This window comes from Lithobates pipiens, unplaced genomic scaffold, assembly GCF_037356315.1.
Source record: "Lithobates pipiens isolate NorthernLeopardFrog02 unplaced genomic scaffold, aLitPip1_a1.2 Scaffold_1, whole genome shotgun sequence".
Lineage (NCBI taxonomy): Eukaryota > Metazoa > Chordata > Amphibia > Anura > Ranidae > Lithobates > Lithobates pipiens.
Genome location: NW_027507685.1, coordinates 179,267,604 through 179,281,950, shown reverse-complemented (window position 1 = coordinate 179,281,950; position 14,347 = coordinate 179,267,604). Strand labels below are relative to the sequence as shown.

At 43.2% G+C, this 14,347-nt stretch overlaps 1 protein-coding gene across 1 annotated transcript in view; it reads left to right on the top strand.

Annotated features, from left to right (window-relative positions):
• The window catches only part of ABCF1 (ATP binding cassette subfamily F member 1), a 62,225-nt gene that overhangs the window by 26,683 nt on the left and 21,195 nt on the right, over nt 1–14,347 (top strand). Inside the window, exons 12-16 of the mRNA XM_077478972.1 lie at nt 857–919; nt 1,449–1,529; nt 1,889–1,963; nt 6,784–6,876; nt 11,538–11,660. Coding sequence (XP_077335098.1) covers nt 857–919; nt 1,449–1,529; nt 1,889–1,963; nt 6,784–6,876; nt 11,538–11,660 — 435 coding nt within the window. The remainder of the gene's footprint in view (nt 1–856; nt 920–1,448; nt 1,530–1,888; nt 1,964–6,783; nt 6,877–11,537; nt 11,661–14,347) is intronic.

Here is a 14,347-nt window from a genome sequence, read left to right as displayed (position 1 = left end):
TGCTGAAAAACTGTTAATGCCCTGTGACAACCTGTTTGTAATACCTCTGTCTGCTAGTCCTTCTGTATCCTCAGCCAGCAGTCACGGTTGGTACTCCCGATTTGTAGTTCAGTCCATGGCAAGCAGGGAGTTCTATTTCCTATAGTGGACGGAGGGGTCTCTCAGCCCCTGGTCTGTGTCACCCAGGTGGTGCGCTCTCTCTCACCAATCACTAATCTCCCACCGGCATTGATTGACAGCGCACTGTGCAAATGCCGGTGGGATTACAGTGATCGGTGTTCTCGCATACAATACCTGTCACAGCCAAAGATCCCTGCTGTGTCATGCGGTAATTTGTGATAATAATCCCGCTATGCACTGGTAGGTCAATGATGAGCTGCACTGGGGGCCACTGATTGCTGTTAGAACGATCTCAAAGCTGCAACAGGAGCAATATTTCCAATACTGAATTACAACAGAGTACAGTGTGTATAATAGTTATGGGATATGTCTACAGTTTACATTTACATGTACAAGCCTAGTGTACCTCCCACATTTTATTGTAATTTGCAAAGCATGATGGGAAATGTAGTCTGATTACAGTGTAAGGCAAGTAGAGGATATGATGCAATCCCTGTTCTAACGCCTCCTCTTTGGCAGAATACAGGCTGCATTTTTTGAATCGCAGAGCTAACTTCCTCAGACATTTCTCTTAAACTGTAAGAAATTTCATAAATGTAATAACTGTTTTGTGTTAATGGGGGATTTTTTGGAAAACCCAGAGTTCTGCTTTAAGGTAAAAAATGCCCTGCCTTTAGAACCACTTTACCGCTTTACCTTTCTCATAGTTTGTGTTTTTTTTTTTTTTCTTGTTTAGCCCCTAAATGAAGATCTAGACGAAAGCGAAGAAGAGGTGCCAAAAGAAAAATCTAAAAGCAAAGTGAGTGTCTCTACCCTGGCAGAGTTATTTAATTGCAGACAGAGAGAATAATTGTTTCTTAAAACTAAACTAGTGGGGTTTAATTTCTGTCTATTAAATTATAGTGAAGGGAGCTATGAGTCTCACCTTCCTCTTGCAGGGTGACACAGTTGGAAGCTGTAAGTCTGTCCCTCCTGCAGAATGTCACAGTTGGGAGCTACGAGTTGGACCTCTTCCTGCGGGGTGACACATAGAAGGGAGCTATAAGTCTGTCCCTCCTCCTGCAAGGTGACGCAGAGAAGGGGGCTTTTAGTCTGGATTTCCTCCTGCAGGGTGACAGAATAGATCTTATGAGCCTGTCCCTCCTTTTGCAGAATAACAGATAGAAAGGAGTTATGAGTCTGCCCTTCCTCCTGCAGGGTTGCACATAGAAGGTAGCTATAAGTCTGTCCTACCTCCTGCAAGGAGGTGCATAGAAAGGAAAGGAAGCTGTGAGTCTTACTCTTGTTTTCTGTCCTTCACATAGTGTCCAAATTTCTTTAATTTACAGAAACCTCCTCCTAAGGCTCCTGAAAAGGTTGAAGAAGAAAAGAAGCCTAAAAAGGGCAACAAAAAGACAAAACCAACACAGGTAATTCATTTCTCTCATGGTGCGGAGATCTCTATGCAGACTTCTACATGTTGAATCCCATTTATTAAATGTTACTTTCTGGAACATGCTAAAACTGGCTATACCCCTGTGGCGCAATGAGCTAGTTTTTTGCCTGGCTGATACTGTCTTCTCTCATCAATACGTTCATGAATCAGATTTTACATTTTATAATTCTGTTTGGGTAGTTGTTTGGCCATCCATTCTCAGTAAATTGCAATTATCTTTGGGTTCCAATATCTCTTGGCACAATGAGAAAGATGGAGATGTTTAGGGGATACATAGAAATGTCCACCACCTACAGTATATGATCTTATTTCATCCCTTCTTTTTCTACGTAGAATTCGAGTCGGTTTAGTGCTCTGGATGATGAAGAAGATGATGATGATGCTGGCAGTGCTGGCTCACAGCAAGGGGTGAGTCCGGATGCATAAGAATTAGTCGCACCTGTAGGGTGCAATTGAATGAAACTGCAAATGAGTTTTAAAAAATAAATAAAATATATATATATATATATATATATATATATATATATATATATATATATATATATATATATATATATATATGATGCAACCCTTTTAATTCTTTGTATGTCTTCACGCTTGTGCTTCCATTGTGGTGGTAAAAATCTTGCTTACTGCATTTTTGGTCAGTTAAAAAAAAAAAAAAAGCACCTCCCGTTGAAATGCATCAATATCGCCTCTGTTATGTTTTTGAGTTGCACGACCTATGAAAAATGCACCATAAGCACAGGAAAATCAAATGTTTTTCAGTGGCATGATCAACACCTTTTTCTTTATCCGCAAAATGTTGAAAGCACAATTTTTGTTCACCCAAATTTCGGTCTCTCTCTAATAAGAATATGAGGGAGTTAAAATGCATTAATATCTGAGTGGGTTGTCCTGCTGCTGTTGGACTAGTGAATGTAAGGTAGGTAAAAAGACAACATCTTGAGTGTCTGTGGCAGCGTAGGCTATTGGATAGTGGCACCGAAGTTTTTAACATGTACATGTGAGGACTGAACTTTGGGACGTGCCCTTGAGAATCAGTTTATTATCCTTTCGGGTTCCTAGACTTTCAACCTGGTATATGCTTCATTGCCTTGAAACAAGTACAGTATCTCACAAAACTGAGTACACCCCTCACATTTTTGTAAATATTTTATTATATCTTTTCATGTGACAACACTGAAGAGCTGACACTTCTGCTACAATGTAAAGTATTGGGTGTACAGTTTGTATAACAGTGTAAATTTGCTGTCTCCTCAACATAACTCAACACAGTCATTAATGTCTAAACCGCTGGCAACAAAAGTGAGTACACCCTTAAGTGAAAAGGTCCAAATTAGGTCCAAGTTGCTATTTTCCCCTCCTGGTGCCATGTGACTCATTAGTGTTACAAGGTCTCAGGTGTGAATGGGGAGCAGGTGTGTTAAATTTGATGTTTATCACTCATTCTCTCATGCTGGTCACTGGAAGTTCAACATGGCACCTCATGGCAAAGAACTCTGAGGATCTGAAAAAAAGAATTGCTGCTCTACATAAATAAGACCTAGGCCAGTGATGGCGAACCTTGGCACCCCAGATGTTTTGGAACTACGTTTCTCATGATGCTCATGCACTCTGCAGTGTAGTTGAGCATCATGGGAAATGTAGTTTCAAAACATCTGTCGTGCCAAGGTTTGCCATCGCTGACCTAGGCTATAAGAAGATTACCAAGACCCTAAAACTGAGCTGCAGCATGGTGGCCAAGACCATACAGTGGTTTACCAGGACAGGTTCCACTCAGAACAGGCCTCTCCATGGTCAAACAAAGAAGTTGAGTGCACGTGCTCGCAATCATATCCAGAGGTTGTCTTTTTGAAATAGATGTATGAGTGCTGCCAGCATTGCTGCAGAGGTTGAAGGGATCAGCTTGCCAGTTCTCTGACCATATGCTGCACACTGCAGCAAATTGGTCTGCATGACTGTCGTCCCAGAAGGAAGCCTCTTCTATAGATAGTGCGCAAGAAATCCTGCAATTGGTTTGCTGAAGACAAGCAGACTAAGGGCATGGATTACTGGAACCATGTCCTGTGGTCTGATGAGACCAAGATAAACTTATTTGGTTCAGATGGTGTCAAGCGTGTGTGGCGGCAACCAGGTTAGGAGTACAAAGACAAGTGTCTTTCCTAAAGTTAAGCATGGTGGTGGGAGTGTCATTACCTGGGGCTGCATGAGTGCTGCTGGCACTGGGGAGCTACAGTTCATTGAGGGAACCAGGAAGACCAACATGTACTGTAACATACTGAAGCAGAGTATGATCCCCTCCCTTCGGAGACTGGGCCGCGGTGCAGTATTCCACCATAACGACCCCAAACACATCTCTGACGACCACTGCCTTGCTAAAGAAGCTGAGGGTAAAGGTGATGGACTGGCCAAGCATGTCTCCAGACCTTAACTCTATTGAGCATATGTGGGGTATCTGCAAATGGAAGGTGGAGTGCAAGATCTCTAACATCCACCAGTTCCATGATGTCGTCATGGAGGAGTGGAAGAGGACTCCAGTGGGAACCTGTGAAGCTCTGGTGAACTCCATGCCCAAGAGGCATAAGACCGTGCTGGAAAATAATGGTGGCCACACGAAATATTGACACTTTGGGCCCAATTTGGACATTTTCACTTAGGGGTGTACTTACTTTTGTTGCCAGTGGTTTAGACGTTAATGGCCATGTAGAGTTATTTTGAGGGGACAGCAAATTGACACTTGTACAAGCTGTACACTAACTACTTTATATTGTACAACGCGTTCCTCTGTGTTACATGAAAAGAAATAATAAAATATTTACATAAATGTGAGGGATGTACTCACTTTTGTGAGATACTGTATGTTGGAGTGAAGACTTTTCAGTCTTTTTAATAAATTCGTACTTGTTTCAGGCTAGTGACTCACAAGGTAGTGGTGGTCAAGGATAAGGATTACAGCCTTCTAGGCTGCACTTTTTGAAATCTAATGCCACGTACACACGATCAGACTATCCGGTGGACTTACTCTGGCGGACAAACCGCCGGAAAGTCCGCTGGACTTTTCGAATGACCGGACCTGCCCACACACGACCAGACTTTTCCGCCGGACTATGGCAAGAGTCTGCCGTACTTTTGAAATGAACGGACTTGCCCACACATGGAGGAAAGTCTGTTCATTTTGAACACGTCTCCAGGTAGCCGGGACTAGTGAAGGAAGTCAATGTCGCCGCCGAATTGACATGTCGTTGGTCCCGTCACCTAATATGGATTTAAAGGGGAAGCCTTGCGCCGAAAAAACGATTCCATCCTGAGCCGTATCGGGCCGCGTGCCCTTAACATGATACAATGTACCCCTACCCATTCACTTGTGGAAAAAAAAAATGTAAATAAAACACACAAGGGTTTAAAGTTTATTGCACAGCTCCGGCGGTCTTCTTCCGTCTTGGGCGGGGGGATCTTCTCGCCGGACTCCTCCGCTATCTTCTGCTAGCTCTTTTACAAGCGGAGGAGCCTGGCTTTCTTCTTCCTCGCCGCCCAGGGGTCTTCTTCCGACTTCAGGGGTTTTGTCCCCCTCTTCGGTTCTTCTTGCCGGGCCTCCTCTTTCCTCCTTAAGCTCTTTTACTAGCGGTGGCCTGGTCTACTGTCACCGCCTGTTCTTCCGTCTTCTGAAGTTTTGTCCCCCTCTTGAGTTCTTCTTGCCAGGCCTCTGTGCCTTCTTCCAGCTCTTTTGCAAGTGGTGGCCCGGTATTCTATCGCCTTCTTCTTCCTTCTTTCTTCCTTCTTTCTTCCTTCTTTCTTCCTTCTTTCTTTCTTCTTCTTTCTTTTTCTTCCTTGAGATATTGACTCAACGCGCTCTCTGGCTGCAATGACACGTTGTGTGGCGACTTATATAGGGACAGCGCCACGTCCCTGTCATTGCGGCCAGAGAGCACGTTGAGTCAACATCTCAAGGAAGAACGAGAAGAGAAGGCAGCGGCGATAGAAGACCGGGCCACCGCTTGTAAAAGAGCTGGAAGACGGCACGGAGGCCCGCCAAGAAGAACCGAAGAGGGGGACAAGACTCCCAAAGTCAGAAGAAGACCCCCCCCCGGCGGTGACTAAGAAGAAAGCCAGGCTCCTCCGATAGTAAAAGAGCTAGCAGAAGATAGCGGAGGAGTCCGGCGAGAAGACCCCCCCCCCCCAAGATGGAAGACCCCCAGAGCTGTGCAATAAATTATTTTAAACTCTTGTGTGTTTTATTTTTATTTACATTTTTTTTCGCAGGTGAATGGATAGGGGTATATTGTACCCCATACTCATTCACATAGGGTGGGGGGGCTGGTATCTGGGGACCCCCTTATTAAAGGGGGCCTCCCGGATTCCGATAAGCTCCCTGCCCGCAGACCCCGACAACCAATGGCCAGGGTTGTCGGGAAGAGGCGCTTGTCCTCATCAACATGGCGAGAAGGTGCTTTGAGGTGGGGGGGCTGCGTGTTGAGGGCACACAGCCTGATCGGCCGGGCTGCGTGCTCGGATAAGGGTCTTACATGGACCTGGGGGGGGGGGGGGGGCATGCCGTTTTTTTTTCGGCGTAGGGCTTCCCCTTTAAGTCCATACCAGGTGACGGGGCCAGCGACGTGTCAATCTTGGCAACGAAGGCAGCGACATTGACTTCCTTCGCTAGTCCCGGATACCTGGAGCCACGTTCAAAATGAACGGACTTTCCTCTGTGTGCGGGAGTCCATTCATTTCGAAAGTACGGCGGACTAGCACACACACGGCCGGATTGTCCACCGGACTCGCAGTCTGGTGGACAATTTTTGAGTCAAAAGTACTTTAAGTCCGCCGGACTTTTGGGGGGGAAAAAAGTCCGCCAGAGCCCACACACGGGCGGATTGTCCGGCTGACCAAGTCGGGCCGATAGTCTGGTCATGTGTACACGGCATTAGTCTGCGTTGACTGATTCCATCTTGGTTTTATCTCGTAGAGGTCTAGCAGCATCTCAAGAAGCCTGGGGCATATAATAAAAAAAGAACTTGGTATATTTTTTTTGATTGCCGATGCATTTCTAAATATAACCGTCTCTGAATTTCTGATACATGAAGTTAGCTGATTCCAAGCTTTGCTTGCATTTAATTCAAGTTGCAGACATTTTAGAGTTGTATTAAAGAATACAGAGTTGCAATAATTTGTGCATTTTAATCATTTTGGATGTAAGCATGTCTTGTCTAACTCTGTTTTTCCATCAGTCTGGGGATGATGAAGATGCAGAAGAAAAGACACCAGCTGAAGATCCTTTTGCCAATCTAAGCAAGAAAGAGAAGAAGAAGATAAAGAAGCAGGTGTGTGAGATTTGATATCACAAATTTCATTTATTGAGTAACTGCTAAAGTGGACATTCACACAAAAATAACTCACCAATGTAATACCCTCCATTCAAGTTATAAAAAAAAAAAGAAAAGCTGCCTTTTTATCCACCTCTTGCATCCTCCTGGGATGCTGACAACGCATGTCCTAGAAGGCAATACTTTCCTCCATTCTTAAAATCTATGGCAAAATGTAAACATGAACAAAGCCATATCTTTACATGTGTAAGTGCATGTCATTGAGAGGCGACCTGCAAGACCTATGAAGAAACGGCCAGCTCCTAATGAGGAAGATGGTGGCATTGGACAGGACCCTGTAGTAAGAGTGGTGGGAGAAAAGAGGCTGGATCCGCTGGGCTTGTAAGTATAGTTATGCAGCATTGCACTAAAGGCAAGAGTGGAAAAGGCCTATAATTTTCATTGGCACTGTGGGCCTAACCTCCTACCGTCATGAAGGTTTGGATTGACTAAAAATTCCTTGTTCTTGATCAGGACATCATGTGTCAAAAGCTAGAACAGATTTGGTCATAAGGATTGACTTTGATGGCTCTGTCAATCTTGGTTATAAACAGTGGGGCAGCAACTGATTAGTTTTTCAGAAGTTTTGTTAACGCTCTTGATATTGGATTTGTTTTTTCTCTCTTCACTCTTTATTACATAACGGATGGTCCATTTGGAAAGTAGATGGCTTCTCTTGGGTTTGCAGTAAAAATTATTTTGTGTAGGTGGCCGGGACACTTACTGCTTGACTGAGGCAGAGAACTTTACAAGCACAAATAATCCTATCCAATTCGAGACTCTAACCCAAATGGAAGTTCTTTGGGTCTTGGATTAATATGATTGTGAAGACCACCTTGTAAAACACATTCAGTTAAAAATAGAAATGAAAGGCAAAACATTTTTGCATAGGTATTTGTGTGTTGTTGTTTTTTTTCCCCCTTTTTTATAAGTCATCACATTCCCTCTCTTCTCAGTTGCATAAGAGCTGTGGGGGAGGAGAATCAACAGTACACTGAGCTTCCCAGTGAATGGCTGTGCAGAGGGGGTGAGTCAGGACAAATCTGATCATTGGAGGAGAGTACACTGCGTTCCCAGTATAGCTGGAGAACTGACCTCTGTGCGTTCTCCTGTTTAGTGTGGTCAGTTTTTATTAGGAAAGCAGAGGTCCTGGCAGGAACACCAGGGATTGCACACGATGGGAGCAATACAAAGAGAACAGGATATTTTCTCATACCAGTCCAGGTTACAGCAGGTGCATATCAGGGATATGGGAAGTATTGGGGTAACACTCTTTTAATTTCACTTTTAAAGCTGTTCTTTGCCCTGTTTCACTAAAACAAAATCGGCAGCTACAAATACTAAAGCTGCTGACTTTGAACCGGTTCTTCCCTAGTCTTTTAGACTGTAATTTTCAGGTGTTTTTTTATTTTATTTATTTTTTTGGAAAGGATTGACACACTAGTTGTCAAAAAAATAAAAGAGAAAGACTCTCTCCATTCTTTTAATTTGCTTAACAACAAATTGGCCAAAAAAAAGCATAATAAATGCAAACTGCATCAAAATCACGTGTGCAAAAATGCATAACACATCTAGTCTGTTTGCCCTGGCCCTAGAGCCTCTGGAGAGATTAGTCAGGGAGTCTCTGGTCATTCGGGGGCTGCGGATTGGTAGATTGGAGTCAAAATTTGTCTCTTGATGCTGATGACACCCTACTCTATCTGAACGACGCCAGCCCCTCGCTTGTAGCTGCCCTGGAGATCTTTGATAAATTTGGCACTTCTTGGGTATCCACAATACTTGGTCAAAATCTGTACTCTTCCTCTAATGCCGCGTACACACGACCTGACTTTCTGACAGCAAAGGTCTGATGGAACGAGTCCGTCGGACAATTCGATCTTGTGTGGGCTCCATCGGACCTTTGCTTGCCAAAAATCCAGTGGACTTTAGAAATAGAACATGTTTTAAATTTTTCCTCCGGAACTCCGCAGGACCGAGAAATCAGTTCGTGTGTATGCTAGTCCGACAGACAAAAACTGACGCTAGGGCAGCTGCTGGCTATGAACTTCCTTATTCTAATCCAGTCGTATGTCATCGCATTCGAATCCGTCGGACTTTGGTGTGATTGTGTGTAGCCAAGTCCGTTCATTCGGAAAGTCAGTCGGAACTCTGCCAAAACTCGGTCCGAAAGACCGCCGGACCTAGTCCCTCAAAGTCCTGTCGTGTGTACGCGGCATTAGATAACCAAGCCTTGGCTCGGGCTAGCCCCACGTCACTGAGATGGCTTACTGAATGTAGACACTTGGGGGTTCAGGTGACCAGGGACGTCTCTACTTTAATCGCAACATACTCCCTCGGCTCAGCTTAGCTTTCTCTCTTCAAAGAAAGATGCCTGTTATGGTCAGGACTACCACTGAACCTTCTGGGTCGCATTAATATAATTTCTGCCTAAATTCAATTATCTATTCTGGAATAGCCCAGTATGGATACCAGCCTCTTTCTTTTGATATGTGGAACGCTGTATTGGTTCCTTTATTTGGTATGGCTCCATTCCCGACTAGCAAAATCCACACTGCATCTTCCAGTGCAACTGGGGGGGACCGGCCCTACTTAACTTCCAGGTTTATTACTGGGCAGCGGTGCTGGTTACGGCATACTGGTGGTTTGAGGGTTCACGTTCCAATGCTGTGATATGTGTGGAGGCTGCCTTGTTAGGTTCTTTGCGGGATCTACAAAACCTAGTGTACCTGGGTGTAGGGGCCTATGCTGAGATTCCGGGTCCAACTAGGGCAACGTTGCAGGTGTGGTCTATGGCTGAACGTCGTTTCTTCCAAACAGAGCTTTGGTCTCCTATCCAACCTCTTTGGGGGTAACCCTAACTTGGCTAATTTTAGAAGGATTACAGATCCCCAGGTGTGGGCGAGATTTGGTATAAAGACCCTAAGAAACATCATGCCCGAGGGTGTGTTGAAGGTTCCCCAGCTCTCTAGATTTTACAGCCTGCCTGGCTGGATGTTTTTTCGATATGCCCATCTCCGCCATGCTGCCAGGGCCCAAATTCCCCAGCTCTCCGCTCCTCAAATTAGACCTTGTGGAGGATCTGCTGTCTCGCAGTGATCTTGAGAAGCCTCTGCTCGCTACCCTGTTAACTAATTGAATCTCCTTCAAACTGTGTGACTTATGGAAACTGGATAATCCCACTTTGGACAAAGAGAACTGGGAGGATTGTCTAGAACAATGTCCTAAGCTAGTAATCTCCTCTGGTGATAAACGAATGCAAACAAAATTTTTACATCATGTTTAATTCACTCCAGTGAGGGTGCATAGAAAAAATCTGGATAGGGACCCACACTGTCACCTTTGCCAGATGCAGCTGGGTACCCATCTTCATGTGTTCTGGGAGCGCCCAGTTGTCTCTGCCTTTCTGGTCCAGTATCTTCTTTGAGCCACTCAATGTTTGGCTTGAGCTGTCGCTCCCTATGTCACCAGAGTTGGCCCTGTTGGGAATCCACGAAGATGACCACCATAGTAAGCTGTTGGTTTAGTTTTGCATAAAAAAAACAAAAAACAAAAAAAAAAAAAGCAATTCTTTGTAAATGGTCTCCCCCCGCTTTGTCGTCCTGGGAAGCCAGAATTAATGCTGCATTGCCGCTTTATAAGCTGACCTACATTGGTCATGGCTGTCCCTGGAAATTCAATAAAGTATGGTTGCCCTGGACCTCCCAATAAAACTGCCGCCTGGCAGACAAGTACTACCTTTTTTCAGATGATAGTATTCATACGAAAAATCTTTGTACATACACTGAACAAAAGAATGTAATTTGAAAATGTCACTTGCTTTTAACGCTGTTTTAAAATGAATGTAATTCCTGAAGGAAAAACTACATACACTGTCTGAAAATTCCTTTGTCCAAGAAGTTTCCTATTCTGTTCCTGTGAATTTTCCTATTCTGCTCCTGTGGTCGAAAAGAACGTCAATTTTGACCCCACTAATGATTAGAAAATCAAACAAACTTTCTTAAAATTAAATTTTTATTTTTTTATGGCCAGCATATTATATTACATTTCTGAATGAAAATTGCCAAAACAGGCTTTAAATAAAAAACATTTTTATCCGCTCCCAGACCGCCCACCCTTGATTGATGGCGGCAGAATGGCTCCCCTGCACGAATCGCCGTAGCTGTACAGCGGCCGCTTTAACGGGATTAGAGGGGGGGCACGCGCACCATATAACCTATGAGATGCATAGTTCAGTGTTTGTTTTTGTTTTGTTTTTTGTCCTAGCATCCTGTAATGAACAGGACCTTCCCCATTCTTAAATCATTTAACTGGTGATCCTGGAAAACACTTGCTAGTGATGCCACTCATACACAGCTGTATGTAAAAACCAGGCCAACACTAAGAAGTTCCTTAAATCCACCAATCTGGTACATACCTGCCTTGGAAGTGTGATAAATGACGCAGGAAATGCAGAAAATAATTGTGAAGTGCGAGCTTTTAGCACAGTCCTATATTGATCCTGTGTATTTTTATGCTTTCATTTTTTTTTGCATGGAATTGCCCTTTTAACAAAACTTTTCCCATTCTCTGATTCCTTATTACTCACTGACATTAACACCTCACTGTCATCCGTCTCATAGATGGATTATGAGAAACAGGTGGCATCGATGAAAAAGGCAACAGCAGCAGAGGACGATTTCTCCGTTTCACAAGCAGAATTGTCATCCCGCCAAGCCATGCTAGAGAATGCCTCCGACATCAAGGTAACTGACAGTTCTGGTTGTCACAGAATATATTGTTCAGTTGGGTCTCAGGGTGTCCATGACTGTTAATGAAAGGCCGTGTGTGTTTTCACATGAATAGTTACGATCTTAACAGTAAAAAACAAAAACCCCTTCTGGGTGATCTACGTACATTGCAGGGACTTTGTTCAAACTGTTGCAGATTCCTACCTTTTTGTTCTGAAGAAATAGCTGTTTGTCCATGTGCAGAGTGAAATCTGTATAGGAATTATTTTATAATTCTCAACCAGCTGCTGCACCTGCAGGGCTTTAATGAGGAAAGGGGCATAGTCTGCATCCCTTTTAGACATGATTTCTCTTTAAGAGTATCTCCCCAAAATTGAGGCATTTTTGTTGCAGGGGATGCCTAAAATCTGACCTGTATCTTGGTGCAGACTTCTGGGCCAATCAGACAAGCGATTGCATTTCTGGGGAAGCATCCTGTATACACCAATGTTTTTCTCAACTCCAGTCCTCAAGTACCCCCCCCCTCCCAGTTTCAGAATCTTGGCAATTTTATAGCCCAGACCTTCTTTATATAGATCAACTTTCCTCAAAGCTCTTTGCCATGAGGTGCCATGTTGAACTTCCAGTGAACGGTTTGAGAGTGATCACACCAGATTAATCTCACCTGCTCCTCATTCACACCTGAGACCTTGTTATACCCACGAGCCATATGACACAGAGGTGGGAAAAGTGATAATTGGGCCCAATTTGGACATTTTCACTTAGGGGTGTACTCTCTTTTGTTGCTAGCAGTTGAGACATTAATGGCTCTGTTGAGTTATTTTGAAGGGACAGCAAATTTCCAGTTATACAAGTCGTACAAGCACTACTTTAGTATGTAGCAAATTGTCATTTCTTCAGTGTTGTCACATGAAAAGATATAATAAAATATTTACACTTTTTTGTGTGTGCGCGTGCACACACTGTCTTGGAAAAAGTATTCATACCCCTTGAAGTTTTCCACATTTTGTCATATTACAACCAAAAACATCAATTATTTTTTTTTTTATTGTGATTTTGTGATGGACCAACACAAAGTGGCACATAATTGTGTAGTGTAAGGAAAATGATTTACAAACTTTTTTTTTTTTTTACAAATATCTGAAAAGTGTGGTGTACATTTGTATTCAGCCCCCTTTACTCTTGATACCCCCCAACTAAAATCTAGTGGAACCAATTGCCTTCAGAAGTCACTCAATTAAAAAATAGTCCATCTGTGTGGCCTTTATGGAAGAGTGGCAAGAAGAAAGCCATAAGTTCTGTTTGCAGTTTGGGAGAAGCCATGTGGGGGACACGGCAAACATGTGGAAGAAGGTGCTCTGGTCAGATGAGACCAAAATTTTACTTTTTGGCCTAAAAGTAAAACTCTGTGTGGTGGAAAACTAACACGTCACCCTGAACACACCATCCCCACCGTGAAACATGTTGGCGGCAGCATCATGTTGTGGGGATGCTTTTCTTCAGCAGGGACAGGGAAGCTGATCAGAGATGATGGGAAGGTGGATGGAACCAAATACAGGGCAATCTTTGATGAAAACCTGTTAGTCTGCAAAAGACTTAAAGGGGTTGTAAACCCTCATGGTTTTTCACCTTGATGCATTCTATGCATTAAGTTGAAAAACCTTTTTTAGTGCTGCAGTTCAAAACTGGTAGAAACATCCCCAAAAAGACTTGCAGCTGTAATTGCAGTGAAATGGGGTTCTACAAAGTATTGACTCAGGGGGGCTTTATACAAATGCATGCCACACTTTTCACTTATTTGTAAAAAAAAAACTGTAAACCATTTATCATTTTCCTTCCACTTCACAATTATGTGCCACTTTGTGTTGGTCCATCGAATAAAACCCCAATAAAATAAACATTTACGTTTTTTGTTTGTAATATAACAAAATGTCGAAAATTTTCAAGGGGTATGAATACTTTAAGTCAGTGTGTGTGCTCATAAGTTTACATGCCTTGACAGAATTTGATTTTCTTTTTTTTTGCCCATTTTTCTGAGAATATGATTAATAACGCAAACATTTCTTTCACTCATGGTTAGTGTTTGGCTGAAGACATGTATTATCAATCAACCATGTTTACTCTTTTTAAATCATAGTCACAACAAACTACCCAAATGCCCCTGATCAAAAGTTTACACACCCTGGTGAATTTGGCCTGATAACATGCACACAAGTTGACACAAAGGGGTTTAAATGGCTATTAAGGATAACCATCCTCACCTGTGATATATTTGCTTGTACCTAGTGTATGTGTGTGTATAAAAGGTCAGTGAATTCCTAGACTTTTGACAGACCCTTGCATCTTTCATCCAGTGCTGCACTGATGTTTCTAGATTCTGAGTTATGGGGAAAGCAAAATATTTGTCAAAGGATCTGCGGGAAAAGGTAGGTAAACTGTATAAAACAGGAAAGGGATATAAAAAGATATCCAAGGAATTGAGAATGCCAATCTGCAGCGTTCAAACACTAATCAAGAAGTGGAAAATGAAGGGTTCTGTTGAATTCAAACCACGGTCAGGTAGACCAACTAAAATTTTAGCCACTACTGCCAGGACAATTGTTCAGGATGCAAAGAAAAACCCACAAATAACTTCAGGTGAAATACAGGACTCTTAAAACAGGTGGTGTGGCTGTTTTAAGATGCACAATAAGGAGGCACTT